This window comes from Symphalangus syndactylus, chromosome 8 (assembly GCF_028878055.3).
Source record: "Symphalangus syndactylus isolate Jambi chromosome 8, NHGRI_mSymSyn1-v2.1_pri, whole genome shotgun sequence".
Classification (NCBI taxonomy): domain Eukaryota; kingdom Metazoa; phylum Chordata; class Mammalia; order Primates; family Hylobatidae; genus Symphalangus; species Symphalangus syndactylus.
This window is the reverse complement of record NC_072430.2, coordinates 103,630,698-103,657,540: the sequence shown is the minus strand read 5'-3', so window position 1 is coordinate 103,657,540 and position 26,843 is coordinate 103,630,698. Positions and strand designations below refer to the sequence as shown.

The 26,843-nt window shown below is 44.1% G+C and overlaps 2 protein-coding genes across 9 annotated transcripts in view; one reads left to right on the top strand and one right to left on the bottom strand.

Moving 5' to 3' along the window:
- Positions 1 to 1,619: 1,619 nt before the first annotated feature.
- LOC129488243 (WAS/WASL-interacting protein family member 1-like) lies at positions 1,620 to 4,200 on the bottom strand. Its single transcript, XM_055290132.2, has 2 exons — positions 3,949 to 4,200; positions 1,620 to 3,358 (listed from the first exon to the last, which is right to left on the bottom strand). Exons 1-2 carry the CDS (start codon positions 3,974 to 3,976, stop codon positions 3,000 to 3,002), a joined length of 387 nt encoding a protein of 128 aa, XP_055146107.1. The 5' UTR covers positions 3,977 to 4,200; the 3' UTR covers positions 1,620 to 2,999.
- A 1,834-nt stretch (positions 4,201 to 6,034) lies between these two features.
- The window catches only part of SATB2 (SATB homeobox 2), a 190,961-nt gene continuing 170,152 nt past the window's right edge, over positions 6,035 to 26,843 (top strand). The window contains exons 1-4 of one of the 8 annotated variants that reach the window (XM_063644897.1): positions 9,007 to 9,090; positions 9,283 to 9,431; positions 10,329 to 10,497; positions 10,665 to 10,892. In XM_063644897.1, coding sequence (XP_063500967.1) covers positions 10,386 to 10,497; positions 10,665 to 10,892 — 340 coding nt within the window. In that variant the 5' untranslated portion in view covers positions 9,007 to 9,090; positions 9,283 to 9,431; positions 10,329 to 10,385. Of the gene's footprint in view, positions 6,316 to 9,006; positions 9,432 to 9,876; positions 10,108 to 10,328; positions 10,498 to 10,664; positions 10,893 to 25,675; positions 26,687 to 26,843 lie in introns of those variants that run through there. The other 7 variants (XM_063644896.1, XM_055290127.2, XM_055290128.2 and 4 more) reach the window with 7 other exon arrangements.

The following is a 26,843-nucleotide window of genomic DNA, read 5'->3' as shown; positions in this document are numbered from 1 at the left end:
GTATCCACATCTTCAGAAAATAGCTCAACTGAAACCAAAATATGCCATAGCAGGGAAGTAATGGGAGACACCCTAAGTTCCCAGAGCAGCTCAGTGGAGGCTGGTAGCCCAGCATGGGACCAATGGTGGAAAAGCAGGGAGCCAGAGAGACCACAGGTTGTTTGGGGGAGGTCAGGTGCCCATTGCTGAGGCTCTGAGCTACTCTACTTGGCCCTGCACGTTCCTTGCCAATCCTTCCATCTTTCCCTGCCACTGATCTCAACTTCCTGATACTGAGAGACAGCGCTGGGAGGACAAGTACTCTCTCAACTTGGCCAGCTTGGGGGACAAGGGCTGGTCACCAAGAGCTCAGAGATGGCAACAACTGAGGATGATGGGTGATCATAGGAGTCCAGCAGGGAGCAGATGTGAAGAAAAGTTGTCTGTGATCCTCTGGGAAAGCAGAAAATGGGGAGTACGTACACCCACAGCTCAGATTCTGCTGCACCTAAGTGCTGGCAAGGGCTGGGGGGTGATCTTGAGAAGGGTCAGGTGCTCCAGTGCCCCAGCTCTGGGTGTCCAGAAGAGGTTAGGTGGGTGGTAGCTCTGGGAAGAATGGGCGAGACGTCCTTCACTTGGAATGTGCAAAAGGCCGGGTCTGTCTCCAAGTAACTCCGGGTCTCCGGAAGTTACCTGGCAGGGGCAGCCCTCAGTGGACTTTGGGTCTTATAGCATAAAACCAGATGAACTAAAGGGAGCCCATCACTCTTCTAGCTAAAAGTGGAAAGGAAAAGTTGTCTATAATATGTAAATACAGGAGATATGAGTGCACAGGTTTGGGTGGGTTCCTGGTAACTTCTGGAGCTGACTTTTCTCTGGTCTTGGTTTGCAAACTTTAATTCCCGTTTCTTTTCCTTTGCTATTTAGCATATGACTCTAACAATAATCTGATTCAGAAATACTCTTCGTTAGGCTATCATTGATAAGGAATTTAAGTTCAGGTAAATTTTAGCACAACACTTTTCTAAAAAGTACCTTTAAAACTGTTTTTAACTTCCACACAACAAAAACGAAAAAAGTATGTATCACTATGGTTGGAGAGAAACATTCTTAGTTTGCCTTTATATTTCGGAGATTTTGTATAGGCGCCAGCAACTCCGCAGACACTAACAAATGAGTTATTTGCACTTATTGTTCATGAAAGGTCTTTTATATTTTTAAATTACGGCATGGTTCCCAGGTGGAAAAATTCCTTACAATTAAGAACTGGTTTTCAAGAAGATTGGAAAACCAAAACAAAAATTACAGTGTTTTATCACATAGAAGTCTTTACTGAAAACAACGGATATTGAGTTGAAGTCAGAATGTAATGAAAGTTAATTAAAATGCAAACTATTAGGGAAACACTGCAGATGTCTTTCTGTCATATCCAACGGGACAATCTTTAGATACTCCACCCTCCCTTATATTATACTTGTATTGTGAGACTTGAATGGTTGTCAACAGTTTTCTGTTGACAGAAATAACAACAGTTCACCTTTGAAAACTCTTCACTCAAAGCTACAATGATGATTGCTCTCGAGACGAAGGACTTCTGAAACAAATAACTTTCACACATCCACACTCACACTTGCACACCCCAAACGCACACGCAATTGCCGGTTTTTGAAAACGTTGCCTCTGAATGAGAGAGAGAGAGAGAGAGAGGGAGAGAGACTGAGAAAGTCGAACTCGAGCTTAGGTAACCAACAAACCCAATTACTAGGCTTTATTGATACTAAAAGGAAAAGTTCCCCTCGTAAAATTTCTCTGAGCTTATTAGTTATTTAAATCAGCCCCAGGGCTGGACGCGTGACGCCGCAGGCACCTTCTGTCGGCTCCTGGAGGTGAGCAGCCAGCGTCCCTGCGCCGACCCACAGCCCCTCGCTCCGTCCTGGGCACTTGGGGCGAAGGCGGGCGCAGCGAGCCGAGGTGAGCCACTGGGCAGGGGCGCAGGGCCCGGCACGCCTGGAGAGAGCTCCGCGTGGCCTAGGGTAGGACACCGGGCATCACACTTTGGAAAGGAACAGGTCCCAGCCAATAATAAGGGAGTAGGCGAGTAGGCCACGCGGCCGCGGGGCGCCGGAGCTCAGCCGGCCCGCTGCGTGACTCCCCAGACCCCGGCCCGCTGGGCACTGGCCCTGCGACCCGGCCGGAGCGCTGGTGTTCGCGCCGTGAGTCGGGCGCGGGGCCGCTCAGACCTCCAGGGCTCGCTAGTGTTTTGTGTGGGTCTGGGAGCTTTGCAATTGGGTGGGCACCAGGTGAATTTACACCTTTCTGGGTCGCTGTCTCAATAGTTGACAAGTCCCTCTGTGTGCGTGTGTGTGCGCGCGCGCGTGGAAATGGTAGTGGGGGTGTGTGTGAACAGCTGAATTTATTGAAAATAAACCCAAACCTGCTCAGTGAAGTCCTCTAAGCCCGACACGGGGTTCCCAAGTCCGATGTGGCTCCGGGACCGCGCGAGGTGATGCCCTGTTCCTCTGGGCTTGGCTGTAGGGCGGGGAGGGAAGGCACCACGGGGTGGGGGAGAACTGAGCCCTAGTCGCCGCCGTCACAGCCACCTGGGCCTTTCCTGGAGGCCAAGGTCTTGACGGACTGAAAGGGTGTCCGAGGGGATTCGCGATACCAAGAAAACAGGCAAGGCGCCAGCTCGGGAAGCCCTCTAAGTTGGCCCCCACTCCTTACGAGTTTGGGCCGCCGGATACACTGCCCCCTTCGTTCCTGGCTCCAGTAGGTGTCTGGGACCTTGGGTCCCGCAGCGGGCTTTTTCGCCCTCTCCGCTTGGTTCAAGACCGGCGTGGGCCCATAGCCGCAAAGCGTTCGGGAGGCAACTGCGGTTTGGGCCCCCTTGCACCCGGCTGCCTGAGCTTGCCTGCCCCTACGAGGGGTGGGAGCGGATTTCTGGACGCCTGCTGGCCTGCCTGAAATTTGGGGTGCGGACGGGGTGCTGTGGCTTGGGATTTCCAGGTGTACTTTTCATTTCAAGGGGTTGGGGCAAACTGTGGGCGTTCGTATTTTGCATGCGCCACGGCGTTTTTGTGTTGAGTGGCCTGGTGGTACCCTGGGGCAGGGACCTGCCCATCCCCCGCCACATCCTTAACCCGTGGACTGCAGGCGACGCGGAAGGGTTGGCTCCGGGACGCGACGGGCAGAGCCGGCGCCGAAGGTTTCGGCCTCAGCCCACGCGGTGGCGCTGTCGGGAGAGGACGCCGGGGCTCGGGGCCGGGACCCGGGCAGTGACCCGGGCTCGAGGGTGGCGGGACGTTGACGCCAAGCCGAGGCCTCGGGGCTCTTCGCAGCCACCTTGGGCCTGAGATCCTCTGCCTCACTCGGTGTTTCCCTACGGAAAACGCAGCGGGTCGGGAGCGCCACCCGGGGCCCCAACCCCGGCAGCTCCGAGCTGGGGGCGGGGACGCAGCGGCGGCTCCTTCGGCGCTTCCTTTGCTTCCCCCACCCTTGCCTTGTTGCCCCGGTTTACAATCGATTTCTACAAGTAAACTAGATTAGCAGGGCAGTCATTCTCTCGCAGCGTGGTTGCAGAAGGGGACCCACCTATTACGCTCTGGGCTCTGCAAAAGAATGAAGGGCGCCCGGGGGGGCGTTGCCTAGTGTGGCTAGGGTGGTGCTCCAGGCCGCAGGACCCTCCGTCTTCCCCCGTCCCCCGGCCCGCGGCCGCCGAAGGACACCAGATCTCCCACCAACGACTCCCCCAGCTCTGAAACCTATCTCCTCGCTTTCTTCCCCTAGGGCAGGCAGTGCCCACACCCGACGCCCATCTCCTACCCCGGGGAGCCCAGTGCAGAAAGCTCCCCGTCCGCGCCCGAGGCAGCTCCTGGGTCGACCTTGGTACCTCCCTTCCCGCCCACCCGGCCCCCGCACGGTTGGCCCCACTAGCCCCAGACCCTCGGGCCTCTGGGGTGCTAGGCTCACCGCCTAGCGCGGACTCGTTGCCCACCATCCTTCCCCATCAGTCGTCCCTCTGAGGCGTATCTCTCTGCTCGGGCCGCAGGGGCTCATTCGTTTGGGGCCGGGAGGAGGACCTCCACAGTCTCTACCTCCGGCGGCCGACGGCTTCCTCCCCTCTCCGCCCCCGCCCAGGCCCCCTGAGCCGCCGGGGGAGCCAGGAGTCATTTATCTTTGCCTGGCGCGGGTTGGGATTTGTCCGGCTCTGATGCCAACGAGGAAGGCGTGCGGATAACGAAGTAAGTGTCCCCCGCCCTGCGCTCCGGTCAGTCCCCAGACGCCCGGAGCACTCTGGGAAAGGGCTCAAGCCCACCCTGGGGGAACCGTCCTCCAAGGCGCGTCCCCCACTGGGGTATTCTGGCCCCTGGCTCTTGTCCTCTTGGCGCATCTGATTTCCAGTCTAAGCCCCTCGCGGTTATGCCGTCCGAGAAAGTGTTGGTCGCCAACTCCCCACGGACAGTCCGCGGCGGAAATTGGCTTCAGAGCTGGCGTGGGCTTCATTTGAAAGAAATGATTCCCTCCCGCCCTCCTCCCGCCCCCAGCAGGGCAAGCTCCGGGGGAAGAGGCAGGCCCGCTTGGGTTCCTAGAAGCCGTCGGAAGCTTTTGACGCGGGCGATTCCCACAGTTTTCCCTGCGTGTTCCAGGGTTGAGGGAAAACGCGGCGCAACTTTCCAGGGCTCTTTAAGAGGCAGGGTCTCTCTGCCTGGGTGACCGAACTTGAAAGCCATGGACCTTGGGGATGGATGCCTGGCCCTCAGAGCTCGGGATGGCCCAGGCGAGAGCCGAAGTCCCGCTCCGGGCACCCTGCACCCTCCACCCCGGCGCCCAGGCCTACGCTGTCCGGAGCGGGCCTCTAGGAAGGAAGGTTGACCAGGGTCGAAAGCTCGCACAACAAAAACTTGGTGTCGACAAAGAGAAATCAAGAAACGTCATGAGAGTGCAGGCCATAAAAGAAGGCCTGACAGAGAGAAAAGGAGAGAAGATGGAAATAAGAAAAACCATACACCTTTAACACTAGCATATAAAGATCTATTGATTTTTAAAATAACAAATCTGTGTTTGTGAAAAACAGGCGGCCTTTTACTAAATGACATAAGGAAAACTTGGGGGGTGGGTGAAGAAAAGGGGAAAAGTCTGAGCAGATTCCCGACAAAAACGTCAGTTAGAAGGAAACTGAGGGATAAAAATGTTCCCCAGATGTGAACTCCATGTTTTGAGCACGGAAGCAAACTATCTCCTAATGCACAAAATGGGTTTCAGATAAATTTTTAAAAATCAAGCGTAATTAAAACAACCCTTTTCTTGTGATTTTGTTTTAAAAAGTTTGGAAATAAACCTTTTGAGGAATACAAAACGAAACCAAACAAATATTCTTGAATCATCAGCAAATTTATTTACTGTTTTAAACAGTACAAAATTCTAGCGAAAGGTAAAAATATTAAAATATATCTTACTGTCGAAATTAAACCTGCTAGAAATAATCGCTTCAGTTGAAATAAGGTCAATACAAAAATTGTGCAGTAAAAAGCGTATGTAATTTGAAACAGAAAAGGCCTTTATTAGAGACAAAACGCGAGAGGACAAAACCCCACACCGGACATACATCACAAAACTTCCTAGAACTCTCCTTTAAATCGGAAGAAATTTGTAAAATGTGATATGAAATACAACTCTACAAACATTCAAAATACATTTGTGGTCTTAATTAATCGTATTTGACATTTTCCTCTAAGTTTAATGCAACTTTAAATAATTTAGGCTTTTTCCTAACATGATAGATTTTTTTCAGTATCAGAAATGGACAAGAGGAAACTCCAATAAAGAGAAAAGCAATGAATTTAAAAGGGTGCAGAATCTGAAAACAAACTAGCCACAATGTACATTTAATTGTACTTAATTGTATATTTCATTTAAATAGTCCTTCTCAGGGGTTTAATAATTTAGAATCAATAGTTCCCTTCAAAACATAAAATATTTACACTTTATAAAATATTAACCGATTAACAATACAGCCGTGTTGTTTATAAGAGTGTAACTGAAGTCCTGCAAATCATGCTGTTGACACAAGCCTGTAAGGTTAGCGAAGTGATCCTTAGCAAAATGTAAATGAAGATCTTCAGACAGTGGTGTTTATAAAATAGCTCATTAATGACTTAGGATTGAATCGCTCCAACCATTCGCATCATCAGATATAATAATAGTGACGAATCAGACAGGAAAGATCCTGGCTAAACCATTTGCATTTTTTTCCAGAAGTACTGAACTCCTAATATCACCAATTCTTCTAAGTTCCTGGACATTGATCCGGAGGAGGATTGGCAGTTCAACATCAAGGTAAGGAAGGATACAGTATTGTTATCGTTGCTGAGATATTAGTAAGAAATACGCCTTTCCCCATGTTGTAAACGGGCTGTTTGACAGTGGTAGTTGGCTTTTGCAACACCCCCTTCCCATTTCGACATATTACAGATTGAAGAAAAAGTTTGTTGCTCAGACTTACAGTTTGTTTCTTTGCAGCCCCAAACCTTTTAGCTACCACCATGGGTTGATTTACTAGACCCACTTTTGCTCTCACCGACTTCGAACTGTGCATTTTCTCCCACTCGTTTGACTGGGGGTGGTATGCGGGGGGAGGATGGGGCTTGGTAAAGAAAACCAGGGAAAGGCAAACGCTGCCTAAAACTCCCAGGGTGGCTCCCCTAAGATTTGCTATCCTGCTTGTTTCTTTTCTCGGCTGGGATCCGACCGACTCCCGGGTCGCCTCGGACTTCTTTGGAACTTGGTGGGCGGCGCCTAGGTGCGGGGTTCGTGGTGATCTGGGAGCCGACACTTAGGCCGGCGGCAGGTTTCCTTCTTGGGACCCTTTCTCTTCCAGAGGCTCTCAAGCCTCTAAGCCCGTGCGCATGCCGCCTACCACGGAGATGCGGCGAGTGGAAGGCAGCCTTGTCCCGGGCACAATCGGCGGACTCAGCTTTCCGCAGTCTGTGCACCCAGCCAGGATTTACAGAACTGCTCCGGAGAGCGTTTCCCGAAACCGAACTTAGTTTGGCCCTCTGGCGCCGCCGTACAGTCAAAGCTTCTTAAGGGGGATCGGTGGCTCTTGCTGCGGGAGATGTGCGAGAGCCCTCGGGGTCCTGGGGGTTAGGAGGGAAAGTCAACGTGTGCGGGAGGGATAGGAGGCGCAACCAGTTGAGGGGGATTCTCTGGCCTCAGGCCCGGCGGGGATGCGTCCACATTTTCTCGCCTAAGGTCCTAGCGGCTAATGTCCGCCGACGCCCCGGGCATCTCGCGGGGGCTGCGGCCCCTGCCCACGTGCTTTACCTTAAGGAGGCAGCGCGCCCAAGCGGAATCGCAGGGACAAAAGCGCGGCCAGAGGCCAGCCTGCTCGGCCAGTGCTCGCGCCACCTTAAATGAGCACCGCGGCCGGAGTCGGACTGCCGGCGGCCGCGGCCGCGGGAGTCGGCAAAAGTTTGTGGCTGTGTTACGCCTTCGCGGGACCTGCTGGGGACGCTCCTGTGCGGCCTCCCCCCGGGCGGGGAGGCCGGGTCCTCAGGGCACAGCTCTGTTGGCGCCAGCAGCCCTGGGCTCGAGCAGCTTGGGGTCCCCAGGAGCTCCAGTCCTGTAGCCCGAAGACAGGCAGCCCCACCGCCCTCGCCGCCACCGCGTCACGGGCTTCAGGGGGCCCGGTTTGCGCCGCTCGCGATGTCGCCGGAGCGGCGAGCGCTCCAGCGATGCCATCCAGGGATGCACCCCGCTCTGCACCCACCACGCAAACCCCATTCCTGTGCCACCCACAGCCCGGCGGGCAGTGGCCGTGCTCCTGCCATTCGGGACACCCGGGCTATTGTTCCGGACTCGCGGCCGTGCCAGCTCTGAAGGAGAAGCGGCCTTCCCTGCGCGCGCGGCGGCACGAAGCGCGGCGGGCCGGGACGTTCGGCTCGGCGCGGAGGGGGAGCTCGCAGGCACCGAGAAAAGTTGCTCGGAGGGGCGGAGGCGGTGGGTGGTGGGCGGAGGCGGTGGGTGGGGGAGGCGATCGCCCTCCTATCTCCAAAGTCGAAAGTACTCCGCGCAGTTAACAGAGCTGGGAGCCGAGGCAGCCGCGGTCGCCTCTTGCGCGTCGGTCTGCGTCTCCGCCGGCAGACGCGGCACCCAGCGACTGCCTTGTCGCCGCCGCCTCCGCGCCGGGACGAGTGCGCCTAGGGGCTTGGGCGAGGCGGCCGCGCCCTGGACCCGCCACAAGGAGGAGGACCAGACCCCGGGCCCCGGTGCCCGCCTGTGCCCAGACGCACCCACCCGCTGGCCGCGGCCACCGCCTCGCGCCGCACTCGGTTCTCTGCCATCGGTCCTTCGCCGCCTCGTGCACGAGGTCCTCGTCACCTCGCTCCGACCGCCGACTCTCCCCTTCCTCTTCTTCCCTCCTCCCTGCCTCCCACCCGCCCCTCGCCTGTCCCTCTGCCTCCTTCGCAGCCCCGCCGCCGTTGGGTCGCCGTGCTCACAGCGATTGATTGATTGATGTTTAATTTCCTGCCAGGCGGGGCCCCCCTCCCCCCGCAACCTCCCCAGCCCTCCTCCCCGCCCCCCACTCCCCTCTTTTCTTGCGGTGGACCAGTCTGGCTTGGGTTTAGATCCATCCCCCCCACCCCCATCCCGAAATAATCCAGAGACTTCCCCTACCCCCACCCCAAATTATTATTTTGAAGGCGCTAGATCTGGGGACCGAAAGGGGGAGGGGGAGAAATCGGAAACCGAGGACAACCCAAAAGGACTCACTTTGCCTGATGACTCAACGCAACTAATAATCATCTCCCTCTCAGTGTGTCTCTTTCTGCGGCTTGTCAGTGAGTCCGGCTCTGGCTGCTGGCAGAGGCGGCCGAGAGGGGAGAGGCTGGAGGTGACAGCTTGGGCGTCCGCCGCGTTTCCTCCCTCGCGCGGTCCCGGGTCCCTGCGTCTTCTCGGCTCTTGGTGTCAACGGTCCCACCGCTCTGGCCGCGCCTCCTCGCGAGCTAGCTGCCCTGCGAACCGGCAGCCCCGGCCCGCCGCCGCCGCCGCCGCTGCCGCTGCCTCCGGGTTCTCAGCCCTTTCTCTCCAGAACGGGTCTCCTTCCCGAAGGTGTGAAAAGGCTCTTTCAGCCTCCTTCTCTTCCCCCCTCCTCCGCGGTCCCCTCCCCCGCTCGCTCGGGTGTCCCTTTGGAGGAGTCCTTTCCCTCTCCTCCTCCTCCCCCTCCTCCCTCCCCCCATCATCATCATAACAACCATCTCCGCACCAGAAGAAGACACCCTGACCCAGGACCTTAAACGTTAGGACCTGGGGAAGAGGGAGAGGGAAGGAGTAAAGAGGAAGACTAGGAGAACACTGCAAAGCCAAGCACCAGAAACTTTCCACCCTGGATTCTCTACTTTTGCTCCATGGACAGAGCCCCAGTCAGCCAAGTTTCAGACAGACCGTGAGCAGTAAGTACGCAGGGCGAGGGCTCCCGCGCCGCGCTCGGGAGTTCGGGGAAGCCCAGGGCCAACGAAGTTCCCTCCCCGCCGCTCTCGGACCGCGAAGTCGGGGAATGCAGGCGGAAGCCTAGCCCGCAGCCCTCCTGCTCCGTGTCTTCATCTCGCATCCTTCCTTTCACCTCCCCCTGCCACCCCCACCTTGTCTCCTTGACCCGTGGCGCCGACGCTGCTTGCGGGGCGAGAGCGCCCACGAGGATTCCCAGCGCGCACGCAGTACAGTGCCGGGGTCTTGCTTCTTGCGGGTGTCAGTGACAACGCGAGCGCCGTTTCATCAGGTGTTTCCCCTCCTTCCCCGCCCCCCCACCCACCCAATCCAGGGGTGTCGAGACCCGCGGCTTCCGTGGGGAGCGCACTGCCAACCTAGTGACCCAGAGGAAAACTTTATGGAGCGATGTTAAAATTGGGGCAGATGAAGTCTGCTTTTGCACTAAGAATTCAAATGCTTTTTGCTTTTGTGTTTTATACCGAAGAGCTTTAAAAAAGCACTCGGGATCAGATGAAGATAAGAACGCTCCAAAGTAATAACGATTGTAGCGCCCGCCTTTGTGATGGAGGTTATTCTGATAAATATCTCCAAGTGTTTTCGGATGCTTATTGATGTGGAATTAGGGTTGATTTTATGCAGGTGTGTGCTTATCTCCGGACTTGCTCCGTGTAGGTAAAAAGCGGGTATTCAAGGGGTTCTTTCGCCCGGCCTTTGGCTCCTGCCTGGCCATTCACAGCGCATTTACCGGGTGGTTAATTCGGTTACGGACTTGCGCACACCCCCAACCCCCTTCCCATGTGGGTGGAACGTCGTTTTCTGAAGTTCACTTATTCCGCAACCCTGACCCCGGGACGGGCTAGGCTGTCGCACCCAGGAACGGTTTATGCCAACCCCGTCCCAATGAATGGACCACTTCTATGCGCCCCTGGGTGCCAACCCCGGCCGCGACCCCGAGGGCTGACTTATGGGGAGCTGCGACCGGGCAGAGTCGCCGAACCGAGGCGCTGGGCTTCCTGGGGGCCGCCCAATGTAAGGTTGGGACTGGCTTCCCGGCTCGGGCCCCTCGGGCAGCGTGGGAGGAAGTTTGTGTGGCTGTGGTGCAGCGCTCTGCCACTGGCCTGAACGTCTATCACGTGTATGAGCGGTTTTCCCTCTTTTTTCTCCCTCCCCCTTTCCTCCCCCCACCCCCTCCCTAGGTCCCTGTGCGTTTTATTGCGACCTGCCGGTGGGAACTTTGTCTCCGAGTCGGAGCAGCATGGAGCGGCGGAGCGAGAGCCCGTGTCTGCGGGACAGCCCCGACCGGCGGAGCGGCAGCCCGGACGTCAAGGGGCCTCCCCCGGTGAAGGTGGCCCGGCTGGAGCAGAACGGCAGCCCCATGGGAGCCCGCGGGAGGCCCAACGGCGCCGTGGCCAAGGCCGTGGGAGGTAACAGCCCGGAGCAGGGAGGCGCGCAGCCCGCGGCCCAGTGATAATGGCCCGGGTGTCAGGGTTCAGGTTGATTAGGCGCTGTCGCGGTGTAGGATTACAGGAAGTGAATTCCAGGTTGCCAAATAATGCCCCCGTCGCCTCTCATCTGCAACTGGTAGCTTCATCTCGAGCTAAAACAAGAAAGTGGTTTTACCCAGAGGGTGGCATTTTTTGGGCATTTTGCCACTGTGTGCTGAGGTGTTGGCAGGTTTATGTCACAGCCAGCTAACTGTTTCTAGATTTTCCTAGAGAGCTTTTTAGTGATTTAACTCTTTTGCCTTGCCTCAGAGTGTCTGTTGTAGGGATGAAGTTCACGTGCGTTCGCTTTTAGGGCATAAAATAGTCATTAATGCTCAGGCGAGTACAGGAACAAGGAGAGTTGATGTTACTTTGTAGTGAGGACAGTGCTTCAAGACAGATGAATGACAACTGGGAATATTTCCTGCCACGTGAAATGTGGGAAATAAAGAATCACCATGAATCCTTCAGGCCCTTAGAAGCTTAAATGCTGCTGTTGTCTATAAAGCTTAGTTATATGCGTTTGTAACTTTATTATGAATTATAGGACAACAGATAAAAATAGTAAAGTAGCCTTATCAACTAGATGTAGTTTCCCCTCCCAAGAATTTTTTAATAATTTTATTTAAAGAAAATCTTTTGTACTTTTTACGACTTAAGCAACTACTTTCTTTTAAAGTGGTCAGGAAAAGCAATCATACAAAATAAAGATATGGGAGAAATTTAAACATTGAAATATTTTGGAGTTTGTATGCCATTTGCTTAGTTGTCTTTTACATGTAAAATCCACAATTCTACATGGCATGCAGATTTTCTGTGTGTTTGGGATAAATCACTAATTTTTTTTGCCTCTAACGTTTTTTCTCATAATTTCAACAGTAGCCCATTTAATATTCTATATATTAACTTGCTTTAAATGATATAAAACCTTAGCAAACCTTAATGATAAGCTCCCACCCCCTTGTTGTGTCTATTGTATGTATTTCAAAATAGTTACTTACCTCTAAAAATGTTCATTCCCTCTTAAAGAGTTGAACACATACGTTTTATAAAATCGTATTTTCTTCTTTTATTTTGCTATTTCTGTTTCTTCATGGTAAATACTCAGGATGGTTTGTCTCAGTCTTTCATATTAATTGTCTCACTTGAGAAGTATTCATCCTTTCAATGTTGTAAGTTAAAAAGTTTGGTGATGGATTCTGGCTTGTTTATCTCCCCTTTTTGGGACTTGGAAATATACTTTATTGAAGCAAAAGAAAACAGTTCTGTGACCCATTTTTTAAAAGAGAGGTTTATTAATTTGTTGCCCGGATACTGGAGCAAATAATGTCAGACTTTTGGCATAATCAGTTAGTATATGCGTATAAGAAATAAAAATTCATAGAGAGTATGATGGTACCAATTATGAGATATGCTAAGTGCTGAAAATGTTTGAACAAGTTCTGGAAATCCTTGGAGACAGTGTGTTCCAAAGTGGCCTTTGTGGACAGAAAACGCTTGGACTTAAAATTTTGGTATCTTTCTGAAGATCTAATAAAATTCACTAAATTGAAAGGAGCTGTAAACATTTTAGAATGTAATTGTTAACAATTGTGCTTCCCTAAAACAAGTTTTTTTCCCCTCCTCTATATCATGTTGAACTATGAAAGAAAGTGCCTCATTCTGTTGACCAGGGATAACTTTAGTGTTAAATAGTGGTTGGTTTTCAAATTTTCTGAGACTGTAGTTCACATTTGAGCCCTTACATGTTTAATATAAACAAAAATTATTATCTTGGTAAAGAATAATAGATTTGTTTCAACCAGCTGCCTTAGACATTTTCTCTTAATTAACTTAATTTAGTAATAGCAGAGGTCTTATTAGCTGCTTCCCAAATTGAAAATAAAGATGACATTATTTTGTCTCAATACATATCGTTTATAATACATGATAGTAAAGTGGTTAAAATTGTTTAGTGGAATTTAAATTTTTTTAAAAAGAAAGCTTTTACTCTATATAGCATAATAGATTGTAAACAGATTGGACAACTTTAGAATATAACAACTTAGAAGATAAGATTTTAATAGTACAAAGGTTTCTAATTGAATGTTAACAAAATTATCAGTTTAAGTTTATATAATTTCCAAATGTATATTAAGATGTTAAATAATTTCTTTGTAACTTTTAACCATGTATATAGTTTGGAGCAAAGCCAAGCCTTTGAAACATGCACATTCTAAATTTTAAAAAATGTTTAAAATACATTTCTAGTTAGATTTTTTTATAATTAAAGGATTTTTTTGAACATAGAGTAAATATAGATTATATTTCTACCATTCTATGTTCTTTTGTTTAAATTTTCTTTATAAAGCAATATAATAAGCATAGATAACTACACAAGTATTTATAGCTCTGTATCATTTATTACTGTTTTCAGATATATTGCAGTCTTGTCAATGGTATAAAGATGGATACAATAAAATTTGTCTTAGAAGTGGAGCCAAAAATTTGGGACTACATATTTGTTAATCTTTAGTGTTCCTCTTTCTTAAAAGCTGTTCTTTTAAAAATAAGGGAGATCAAGTTAATTAGTTGTCCAATCAAATAGCAATTTATCTTACTGTTTTTGATAAGCAGTGAGGTAAATATATTTTAAATATATTTCTGAATGCATTGGTTGCAATAGTAAATTCTGCTTACTCTACTTATTTAGGTAGAGGGAATTTACTGTGTTTTTTGATAAGAACTAAGTATTCATAAAAGAAGAGGCATTACTTTAGTGTCTCAATTTAAATAGTACAGAGGGTAGATACACTGTCACAGTCTTTAAGGTTGTGTTTTAACAGGGAACTTAAAAGTGGATTGTTTACTATGTGGTTAGCTTTAGAAGACTCTATTAGAAGCTAGATGAGTTTTGCTTTGTCTTTCCAACACTTTCTGGGATGTTTTTGCTCTTATCTGAGCAGTGTGTTTTAAAGCATGTATGTAATAAAATGTAAGTGCTCAGATGTGTAAGTCAGTCAGCTTTTATAGATGGTCCTTAAGAAAAAAAAAGGCTAATATCTCTTTAAAAAACATATGAAGGCTAGGAGAGAGTTTAGAGCTAGCAAGAGCACCATAGTGTTGACAGCTTTATATCCCTGCTGGGTAACATTCACTTACTAGAATTGGCGTCCCCTCTCAGCTAGTAATTCACTCCATAAGGATTTTGAAAAAGGATGATTAATGGTGGGGAAATTTATATTTGTGAAATTGTTGATTAAAACTTACAGATCTATTTGAAGATTTAGGAAAAGAAGAGATTATTAAGGATGATGAAAATAAGAATCAGATGATCCTTTTAACCACTATTAGCATAAGTACCTAAAATGTTCTGCTGTATGGAATGCTTCAGCCACGCAACTTACAGCATAAAATGAAAGTGATGCCAATCAAGTTTCCAGAGGAAGCAAGACATTCTGCTTTTCCCCTGGACTGCTGAAAGGTGCTGGCCAGTTGTGCTTTAATAGCAATAAATTATTTTGCTTCATTCATTGTTAACACAAGCATTTTCGTTTTTTAATGTTTGGCTTAAAGAATAACTTTCAGACAGCTTTATTTAAACTGAATGAACAGCGCTTGAATATACCAGATGGTGTATTTGCTGATAGGAGGCATTAAACATCAGAAATCTTTTTGATATTTTTCATTTTCCTATGAATTTTTATGATTTTTTGGTGTTAAATGTTCTAGATTTTAGGGAAAAATATTTAAACATTGAAAATATCTTTTAGAGAGATTTGCTTTTTTTTAAAAAAAAAAACTTGCTTATTTCTGAAAAATAATTTATGTTTTATAAATAACAATTTAATTTTGTTGGCATACTGTCTGTTAAAGTTATCTTATAACTAGTCTACCCGAAGTAGACCTATTCGTGCTACCAGGCAGCCCTTTCAAGAACATAACTGTCTTGTTGCAAGGGGAAAAAAATCATTATGCAGTACACACTGATGTATTCAAATAGGGAAGCAAATGTGATCAAGATTGTTAGTCAGGGCCTCATTTAAAGCTGAACATTGTCTACAACAACAGTTAGTTTAATTGTCTACATGTGGAACACTTCCTTTTAGATGAAAAGAAATGCAGTTCAGGTCAGGTGTAGTCACCATATGAGCAACAGTAGAGAGACATTTAACTTTTTGAAAGGCGTACAGATATGAAAGTATAGATAGGTATATACTGAGATTATAAAATACTTAGAAATATATTGTTAACACGGACAAAATGGAGAAAACTCCATTTCCAAGGATGAATATCATAATATTTGTAGGAAGTAGTCATTACTTCAAAAGAGAAAAGATTGTAGTTCCCCCTCCTACTCACTCTTTTTTTTTTTTTTTTTTAAGGTTTTAAGGTCTTTTAAATAGAATGAACTTAGGCTTTGGGGCCATCCAATAATCTAGCCTGCCCTCTGTAGTTTTGCTGAGGTAGAAAAATAACTCTTCTCTAGAGTGTTTTTAGTTCTTGGCCTGTTATTAAAATAAAGATATACTTGGTTAAAAAAATATATGCAATGGAACATACACATTAAACAGAACATAGGGTATCCGCCCCTCAAAGTCCTGAGCATAATTTGATGTTTCAAGTAATTTTGGAAGCCTTATGTTCCATCAGCAGAAACCCACTGACCATTGTATACTCAAGATCATCTGTAGTGCAGTGTGTGTGTGTGTGTGTGTGTTGGAACTACATAGATGTCCCTTAAGGCATCTGTTTTTTAACCCGTGCAGAAAATAAGCAATATCATCCTTTCCCAGAGGGTTGTAACCAGCAAAGTCTGTACATATGAGTATCCTGTTTGAATTCTTCTTTTTCTTTCTTGAATTTTGTTTTAACCAATCTATCTCTGTAGAGAGGGGAAAACAGACTAATCATCATTTATTAGATAGCTAAGAATATGAATTTGAGTCATTTTAAGTATATGGAAATCAGTTTTATTCCAGGCAAGACTACAGTAATTATTTGGTATATCTGACAAAGTAGTAAGCAGTGAAGTTTGGTGGTTATAATTTAAGACCCCTATTTTTCTTTCTTTTTAAAAAGTATTTATTATAGAATCAGCATATATGTATATATTTAAAAAGACATGTTAAATTTACAGGGCTAGATGAATTCCAAATAGTATTATTTTCTTGGGTTATACTTATCTTTTAAAGCTTTTTAGGTTTCTGTTGGAATAAAATTTCTCACCATTAAAATGTTTCTTATGACTAAGAACCCGCATTAGGTGTGTAAAATATGTACATTGTTTTATTTCAGAGAGCCAAACTTTATCCTATATAGCATGTAAATTAATAATTCTTTATATTGTTTTATTTAATCAGTAGGCTTTTAAAAAACCTATATAACTAATATATGGTAACATAGTAATTTTTACTATCTTCCTTACATGAATACTGAGATACAATGGCATTTTGGAACATATTTAAAGATGGAGCATTTGACAAAAGTTGTATGTGTAACAGTTTGTCAGTGAAAAGTGACAAGTGGGAAATGACAAATGAAATGTTGGCATCATCACTCTTTATTTTGATAAAAATGTCTCAATTTGCAGTGATATAATACTGTTTCATATTATTTCATGAGTTGTGTGAGAATGCATAAGGGGAATTTAGATTTTGTGAACGGAAAATTAGCAGCCCAAACTCTCTTTTCAGAAGCTTTGGCAGCAAGTTCCCCGTCTCCCCCACTCCCCAAGAATAAGAACAGCAGTGAAATGTTGGATGTAACCCATACATTTTAACTCATTATTTTTTGGGAAAAAAAAGAGAAATAACCTAAAATGGTTTCAAGTAGGAGACCTTTATGCTTAGCTCAAAAAAATGAAGAAAAGAGTTTGCCTTTTAGTTTCTATTCTTTTCTTTGTAGCAATTTTTAAATGAATGATTTGCCTCTACTGACTTTGATTGTATGGTCTTTTTTCACTTCCAATCAACACTGCTCTCCAGCATTAATTTAGGGTGCCAGTAAGGAGAGCTGTGAATTCCTGTTATTTTAAAATGCAATAGAGGTTTTGAAAATGTCTGTGGTGAAAATGGATTTTTATATACAAAAGATTCATCATCCTACTACTTAAATGTAATGTGATAAATATTTCAAAGTCAAAGTAGATGCCCTGAGTGGAACTGAGGTATGACTAAAACAAAAACCAGTTGAGGACTTACAGAGTTTGGAAAAAGCACAGTCGTAGCCGCTATAGTGTGCTATTTGCCGTTGCTCTTTATTGTTAGCAATTAACCAAACATTATTTTTCTTCTTTTACATAGAAACAAGCCCTGTAAGCATAACATGCTACAGTATTTTTGTAAAAATGTTCCATGGTGGAGTTTTCAAAATTATGGAACTCTAGCTATATATATTTGTTTCAATTAACAATTATTTTGCTTTTTAGTAGCGAGTGATTTAAGAATTGTGGTAAAATCAGTATAATTAAGTGACACTGAAAGGCTACATCAGAAATTGCATTCTACAATTTCTGTATCTTTTGCTGCTCAATTAAAAAGTTTTCCTTCAGATTTTTAAAAAACTAGATAAAAAGGCATAATATGGAACAAATGTGCTTTAGATATATAATTATGACAATAGGGTTTATGGCATGCATTTTTTCCCCTTTTTGATATCCTTTAACTTAAACAAGTGGATGTTATGGTTATTAGTTTGACAAATGCCTAAAATGCAGATGAAAGTATGAATAGAAATTTTAAGAATTTGAAACTTGCAATAATCAGCAAACTATGTCAGTTTTTTAGTAAGCATATTCTTTATTAATGGTTATGACACATAGGACAGGAAAACCTTCTGGGGAAATATATTTCAATTTTAGTTGCTCCTTGTACTATTACTCATTAATAGTGTGTGGGCAGATTCAGTTCTGCTCTTACCTAGTAGCCGTATCATTGGAATGGAGTTCTATTGTAGCACAGTTGGTTATTAAACTGTAAAATAACAACAAAGATCAAAAAATTAAGGGGAGGCACTGCAAGCTACTATTTATCAAAAGGGATCCATTTCAAACCAGGGTAACTGGTGCCCACTGATGGTTGCACAGTTACTGAAATGTGCACAGCAGCTCAGTGTCTGTCTTTTGTTTATTTGACTGAAGACTTACACAGATATCTATGTGTATATAATATATAAAATAAAAGACTCTAGTTAGAGCAAATGTTTTCCAAAGTGCTAAGATCTGACAGAGGTGATTTGCAGGCGTTTGTCATAGAAACAGTGTGAATTTCATCACGTTAACCACATATATCTTTTTCTTTCTTTAAAAACTACTTTTTGCTTGTTTTTGCATTTGGCTGGAAAGCAAGTGTATCAGTTCTTTCATAACTGATTATGATTGATTTTTTTTAACACAAGAAAATATTTTCTTTGCAAAGAGAGCAAATTTGATTGGATGCCATGCCCAAGACTCCTGGGAAAGGACCAAAGGACCAAAGGCATAAAGTAAAAATAACTGTATTTTTAGATTTCCCAATTATATCCTATATTAAAATTGAGTACTTTTATTGCATTTGTTTCAATTATTATTACATATAAGGAAAGGCAAAATTGATATATTTAATAGCTTACTGACAAGATGCATTCATATCAAAACACTTGAAATAGCAATAGCATTTTTGAAATATTATTTTTTGGGAGTTAACAGAACAAGAACTTTCTTTTGTCATAATCCAAAGATGCTAACAGAGCAGCATGATAAATGTCTCTTTAAGTGTCGTAGTAAAAGAAAATGACTTGTCTTCTGAGGCAGTGGAGAGTTTATGTTGTTTTGGACCCATTTCCCAAGCAGTGATCGAAAACAGATTACAATAACAATTATACAGTCAGAAGATGCAATATCCATTTCTGCTTTAATTGAGTGAAAGAATAATAAAAACATCATTAAGAAAAATGAGGTGGACCTGTCACACAATGTACAAATTTTTAGTCTTGGAGAAGATGCAGAAAAACCGAAGTGCTTTTCGCATACTTTGTTGTGTTTATTAGCTAAAATCTGTTTTGGGGAGAGACCATTTGGCTCTCATTCTTCCCTAGGAAGTTCAAAGAGGAGCCCATGGGAAGTGGTTGCCCAGGAGACATTACAAATGACCATTGACTTTGTCTTCATACACAGTTTGACCAGGAAAATCCCATTTTCTTAAATTCTACCTGAGGTGGAACTACTCTCTCCCCCTCCTTTTTTTTGTCTCCGTAAATGGAAGTCAGAAGTAATGGATGTTCTTCTTGTTACAAAGCCCAGCCAAGTAAGGGTTAGATGGGGTTCCTAGGCCTGCTGTTCTTCCTCTTCCCAAAGTCCAAACTAGGCTGAAGGCGGGAGAGAGAGTTGAGGCTAAATAATGAGCACCCTCATTTCTTCTCAGCACACACCGGGGTAACCTGAGTTGCTCTGTGGGCACATCACCTGAGGTGTACTCATCTGACTGTCACCTGAAATGCAGAGGCTCTTGCTTCGACCTGCAATCCTCTGAATCATGAAATCGATGTCTTTAACATTGCTGAGACTCCGGCTCTCATTCCACAGAGCTATGCTTTCAGCAACTCCGAATGAACCACCAGGCAGCAGCCAAGAATCGGGCTCGTTTCCCCTCACTCTGGGCTGTATTTGTTACTCTAGTAATAGAAACTGTGAGCTCCCGAAGAAACCTAGGTGGTGATGGTGGAGTTCACCCGGGAACCTTGGCTCAGGGTGGGGATACTTGAGGTGGGGATAACTCGGTTTACCCCCATGTGTAGTGGGGATACTAAAACTGCACATAATGTCAGCCATCAGAGTAGTCAGAGCTCCAGGTTTTACTCAGTTGACAGACTTAGGGGGGAATATTTCTTTCACCTGTCGCTGAGTTTCTTGGCTTTAATATTTAAAAACCTTCCTGAGGTGACAAAATGAAAGAAACAAGATAGGCAGTACATCCTCCTGGTGGAGGTCTCATAATTTCAGAACTCTCCCGAGCATTTATCATCCCTTTTAGAGTGGGATGTATATCAAACAGCTCCAAAAAAGCTTTTTTAAAAAAGTTATTTAATCCATAGAGTCTAGTTAATAGCGCCTTCATTAAAATGCTTTTGTCAGCAAAGGGTTTTCAGTTTTAACATTTACATAACCTAACAGTGTTGATGAAGGCCATGAGCTTTAAGGGTCTATTAGTGGTTCCGTTTCTTCTGGACTTTATAATTTAAACCTAAACATTAATTCTGGGTGGAACTTGGCATAATGTCTTTTTGCCTTGGAGGGAATTTTTGTTGTACAATTAAAAAAAGTGTTTTGGTTTTTTTTTTTTTTTTTTTTTTCATACGATCACCTTCTCCATGTCCCTCTTCCCCAAGTAAACAGCAATTAAATAGTCAGGGTTTTAAAAGGGCTTCTATAGTTTAAAAAAAGGAGTAGTTATTTTAGGTGAATTTAACAATTTTCCATGAGTTCACATTGCAAACTAGTGCTTTGGTATTAACAAGGAAGTTCTGTGAGGCTGATAATGCAGTGAAAATATTTTTCTTTTCTGTCTCTCTCCCCTGTATACAAGAAAACCCTGTGGTAAAATTTTTAAATAAAACCATTTTGCATGACAGTTGAAACTTATAAATCAGTTGTTCTTCTTTATTAGAAGCTGAGAGACAAACACGTTTTAAATTTTTTGTCACCTGTAATTGTAACAGTGACTAGAAAGAAAGAAATTGGAATCTTAAGTCATTACATGACTGAATTTTTCAGTATTGTTTATTTTGGAAAATAAACTGCGATCCTTAATATGATCTTTTTGATGTATTAATACTATGTTAAAGTTGAGTTATTACAGGAATCTAATTACATGTTAAGTGGGAAATTAGAAAGCACTAAAGAAACCTTGCAATGATAAATTGTCTTCATCTGAAAACCAGAAGGTATTCAGAGTGAAGCTGCCTGTCAGGAGAGAAGCATTCCTAGAGGCTCCATTCAGACAGGTGATTTTCCTTTAGATTTGGGAAATGTGGTATTAGAACACCCCAAACCCGTTAATATCGAGGGAGTATAAGAAGAGCAAATTGTTCCCTGAATAGGAAGTTATTACACCTTTAATAACCAGGTAAAGCCACTTTACAAGGGTAAATAAGGTGATCCTGACTTTTTTCCTTCTCAAATGAATCTCGAGGTAATATTCAGCAAAACTACCTCTATTTACAGCCTCTTTCATATGGCAAGTTTGAGCCTTAAGCACGTTTTTACAGCTAACTTATAAACTCCCCCAAAACTGGGGCTTACCGTTGAAAGTCTGCCAACACTGTTACAAATGGTCATTAGTTCCCAAGAAACTTTGAGGAGAAAAAGAACTGTAGGAAACTGCCGTGACTTTAGTAAGAACCATTTTGTTTCATGTGTATTTTTTTGCCGCCATGGCCGAACTGGGGACTGACCTGCATGTTCAGGATTGATACTGAACATTCTCCTGTGGAAATGTATAGGATTCCAATTAGCGCAGGGTCAGAGCATAAATGTACCTCTTTTTTCACACTGTTCCAAGTGGTTAGTGGGAAACAAGCTGCAAAGTAATTCCCTTGGCCCCCCAATAAAAAGATTTATAGCAAAATAATTCTCAGCTCCATAATGGGACTGTTGTAGGTTTGTGTTTGATATTTGTAGGACTGAAATACAGTCCATGTACCCAAACTAAGCATTTATTGTAAACAAGTTAACTGCCAAGAGCTTATATTCTGTCAAACATAATTATATTGAAGATTGATGTATAGCTTGAAAGTGAGTTTGTGGGAGACAGTTCTTTTTAACCAAGGCAGGCTTCTGAGATGCAGCTCTCTTCTTCCTTTGCTAGAATGACTCAGTAAAGCCATCTTTCTCGCCACCAGCCTCTCATATATAGAATAAACACAGGCTTGCTCTTTGAAAACATAGCTGTTTGTCGATCCTATTTGTGTTGACAAAATAAATGAACTTATATTCATAGAAACTGTCATGTATAGTTTCTTCTATCATCTCCATCTAGATCTAGCAGTGATGGTGCCAAGATAAAATAGCAGCTCTTACCTCTTGGGCGATACTGGAGTTCACCCACAAACTTTAAACGTATACTATTAAGTTAACTCCAGATGAAATTCTTTCCTCCTTCAATATGGAGTTTGAAATAATGTTTGACTTGTGTTTCTGTTATTTTGTATTGGGCTTGTCAAAGAATAGAACTGTTTTGAAACTGGCCTTCTAGGGGGAGGGGGATAACACCAATACCTTTATTTTGTGGCTCAGAAATTATTAATATTTTATGCTTAAATAATTTATGAACCAAGGACTCTAGGGAAAATGAAATCTTTTTGAGATTAAGGTGTTAATACCTGGAATTACTCCCAATTTAAAATGCTGCAATAGTCTTCCAGGGCTTCTGCTTTGAGGAAGTTAGAATCTTACATTTTATTTAGAGTAAAGATTTCTCACTTTTTTGTCCAGGAGACAAATCACTTTAAGGTTTGATAACACTTCTCAAAGGCAGTAAAAAGCGGAATAACTCTTTCTTTGACTGGGTGATAGCCTTTGGATAAACATATTCAGGATGAACATAAGGTTTCCAAGAGATTTATATGCACAGACTTAAATAGTCTCTTTCATTTTAAAAATATTTATTTTAATATTTGATTTTGGAAATTATATAAATTATAAAGAGGCTGTATTAGAACCATAAAGTGAAAAAAATACTGGTTTTCTCTGTTTTTCTGATTAATTTCTATAAATTACACAGGCACTACATATATACTTAAAATATTTTGTCTGGGAAGTATTCCATCAGACCCTGGTTTCCCTGGTCTGTAGGCTGGGTTTTATTAACTTGATCTGAGTCACAATAATAATATCCTATGTATTGCAAACCAGAGATCTCAGTCAGATCCCCTAAGGGGACTAGAGAATACACACTATGATTTTGACTTTCTTGCTCTTTCTCCCTCCTGTTTTTTTTCTCTTTCACCTTTCAGCGTTAGCCCTTTCACCAGCTTGGTTGTTACTGCGTCTTGATGGATGCATTTGTTGAATATAAGAATGAGAGTGGCTTTTAATGGCTGAGAAGTGGTGGTGGTAGTTGCCTGTCTGCTTAAGCTCGGCTTTGTGAAATCTGCGTTCATTGCACAGTGTTACTTTCTACACATCTATTAAATATCCATAAATGTTTTGCTGTTTGAACTCTAAACATAGACAGTAGGATTTTCTTTTTGTGAGGGAGAAAGCCTTTTATTTTTTTGCTATAACAACTTTACTTTTCAGTTTTTTATTTGATAAAAATCTCTCCATTCTAGTATGATTTCCTTTGAGGCTCTGCACCAGTGTTTGATCTCAATTTTTAATAATTTTTGTGAGTTAAACTCCCCAAAGAAAACATGCTTGTGCTATGAAATATTCCCACTAGAAATCCGGGTAGTCTTGTCTTATTGAGAGCTGAGCACTTGATTCCTTTATTAATTCCTTTCAAGAGGACCTCAGTACAGTTAACCTTTCCTTAACACTACACTGGAGAAATTAATCAGGCTTTTTTTTTTTAAATTGTTTGAATTAGATAAAATAACATTTAGGCAGAACTCAAAAGCTGAAGTAAATGTTAGTATAAGGGACAATTTTCATTGACTCCTTTTTTGACGTATGGGACTCTGAGCTGCAAATAGCTTTTCCAGAGAGGATGATGAGAATAAGGTGGAGAGGTGAATCGATCTCCGCTTAAATACTATTTTCCACAGAGTGAGACTCCGTCTCAAAAAAAAAAAAAAAAATTCTCAGAAACCTCCAGAATGAAATTTTACTTAACGAAAGAAACCCTGGCATTCATAAATTATGGTAGAGTCATTTTTAACATGTGGTTGAGTCTCAGGACTTATACATATATGCATTTTTAACCTATTGTAAAAAGAACCTGAAGAATTTAGGCCTGAACTAAGGATACTTCAACAATATGCCATATGCTTGAACTTTTCTGTTATATTCAAACTTGTATATCCTACTTTTTTCCTTTCTATTTTTTAAAATTATTTAATTATTTATTTTAGAGATGGGTCTGGCTCTGTAACTCCAGCTGGAGTGCAGTGGTGAGATCATTGCTCACTGTAGCCTCGAACTCCTAAGCTTAAATGATCCTCCCACTTGAGCGTTCCAAGTAGCTGAGATTAACAGGCTCTGGCCACTGTGCCCGGCTCTTTTGTCCTTAAAACATTTTTTTTGTTGTTGTTGTTTTTTAAATTCTAGGATCATTAAACATTTTGTCTTTCTGTAGTTACTAAATTTAGAAAAGATACTGTAGTCCTTCAGTGCAGGACATGGGTAGGACTGCCGACAAGACCGCCGTGGCTCTAGGGTGTATACAGAGCATGGTGAAGCACGCCACTTTGTTACGCACCCATCCATGTGATGCCCGGGGTGATACCCTGACAAGTTCTGTCAATAGTGGTCATGCACAGTGCTGTGATCTGGCCAACATCCCCTGGACAACATGGAGCAAGCTCCTGAATCCACTTATGTGGATCATTTCTTAGAAAGCTTTCCTTGTTTGCTGATGCTGAGTGCAGTGCAATGGGGCCAGAGTGATATGGACAAGTTTGACAGCTAGGCAGACACTGCCTATTAATGGTAGTGATTAATATCTAACTGGAATTGGCATTTCGTTAAACTAAACCAACATTTATTTTGGGCCTACTGTATAGCTCAGGCTCAGGGTTGGGAGGGGGCATGAGGCAGCTAAGTCCAGCCCATGTTTGAGGAAGAAAACGGTGGGCCTCTCCTCTATACCCATTAGTGCGTCGGCATTCCTGACATCAGAGAATTTAGTTCGGTAGGTCAGGCTTGCTGTGGCAGAGTTCCCAGGTGTGGCTCAGGCTTCTTTTGTTTAGATAAGCTGCCACAAATTGCCTCCTATGTGCCCGTGAAATACTGTTTTGCAAACTGCCTGGCCAGTTTGATCTTGCCACTAAATTTCTATAACTGAAGGATGTTTAGAGACCTGGAGTTTCTCCTTCAGCCTTCGGACCTGACTTTAGGTTGAATTGTGATTGCTTTGCCTGGAGTCAGGCCTGGAATCAGAGATGTGGAAGGCCAGAATTCATTTCCCTTCCCTACCACTTTAGGCCCAGTTTGATCCTTCGGGGTGGTCAGTGAGAGAGGACTAGCGTCCACTCTCCCATCCTCACCCCCGCCTATTTTTGTTCTTATTGTCCAAAGTTAAGATTGGCCTCGGGGGTTGCAAAGCAGTATCTGGTTTTACTAGAGAGAATTCTGAGAATAAGCTATTTCTTGATATCATTCTGAACCCCATTGCCCCCACAAATAGTGAGAGAGCCATCAAGGAGTTTTGTTATTGAATAAATCAATATTAACTATTATTGAATATTATTTCATAATAATAAAATTGAGATAATATTCAATATATTGTAAACTACACATTCTCTGAAAAATTCACTTGTTTTTCTAGTTGGTTTTTTCTTAACTCTTATTCAGTATTTCTTAACTCTTACTCAATTTCTTACTCTTATTCAATATTATTCAATATTATTTATTATTTAGTTGGAGGTCTAATCCTGAGTTGCACCTGGGTCATGGGTAGATATGAAATTGAATTATTGTATGTATGGCTCAGTTTGTACCTAAGAGTAATTATGATGGCTGGGCAAGGTGGCTCACACCTATAATCCCAGCGCTTTGGGAGGCCGAGGCAGGCGGATCACCTGAGGTTGGAAGTTCAAGACCAGCCTGACCAACATGGAGAAACCCCGTCTCTACTAAAAATACAAAATTAGCCGGGTGTGGTGGCACATGCCTGTAATCCCAGCTACTTGGGAGGCTGAGGCAGGAGAATCGCTTGAACCTGAGGTGGAGGTTGCGGTGAGCCGAGATTGCGCCATTGCACTCCAGCCTGGGCAATAAGAGTGAAACTCCATCTAAAAAAAAAAAAAAAAAAGTAATTATGACGCAGAGTTTGCCTTCCTCATAATTGGAAAATTGACTGATCTCTACCTGTAAACCACTTAGAACTTGCTGCTGTCCCACCTCTGTCTTAGCTTCTGCTTCCTCTACAGTAAGAGTTAAGAAAAAGCCAGCTAGAAAAACAAGTGTAATGTTTCAGGGAATGTGTAGTTTACAAGCAAAGGACAGGGAGGAGCGTTGAAAACTGGAGCAGCTGGGGGAGCCTAGAACTTGCTGCTATCCCACCTCTGTCTTAGCTTCTGCTTCCTCTACAGTAAGAGTTAAGAAAAAGCCAGCTAGAAAAACAAGTGTAATGTTTCAGGGAATGTGTAGTTTACAAGCAAAGGACAGGGAGGAGCGTTGAAAACTGGAGGAGCTGGGGGAGCACCTGTGGACCTATGGGTGGCTCCCTTTGCATCCAAATGATTGCTCTTCTCTCTCCTTTAAAATTGGTGAAAGTTTTTTTCTACTGTTTCTTATTATACTACCTGAAATTTCTTCCATGAGAAATTTATTTGAAATAAAATATATATTCTACTGTGAAGACATAGCTGAGGAGATTAAGGAGAACACTAAACCATTCAAACAGTGTAGCAAGCATCTTTTTATCTATTAATCTCTGGAATTTTTGATATCAGCCCCTGGGGGGAGTAGGAGGCTGGAGTGGAATGTAGAGCCTGTGGCTGCCTTAGCCCAGGAGGCTGGGTGCCTAGTAGAGGACAGCAGGGCCGCAAAGAGGAGACTAGGAAGGACGCACTGCATCCCTTTTGGAAATTTTTCCTGGGACCCCAGCAGGGAGGTGAGAAACACCCTATTCTTTCTTTCTGTTTATGGTTGCAATTTTAGGCGCTCAGGCTTTTCTTTATTATTATTATTATTTGATGCAGAGTCTCTTTCTGTTGCCCAGGCTGGGGTACAGTGGCATGGTCTCGGCTCACTGCAACCTCTGTCTCCCG

Coding starts and splice junctions, on each gene's coding strand:
- LOC129488243 (XM_055290132.2), bottom strand. CDS start 3,976: ATGGTGGGCAACGAGTCCGCGCTAGGCG. Junction 3,359..3,948: donor CAACGAGTCCGCGCTAGGCG/GTGAGCCTAGCA, acceptor CGTTTTCCGTAG/GGAAACACCGAGTGAGGCAG.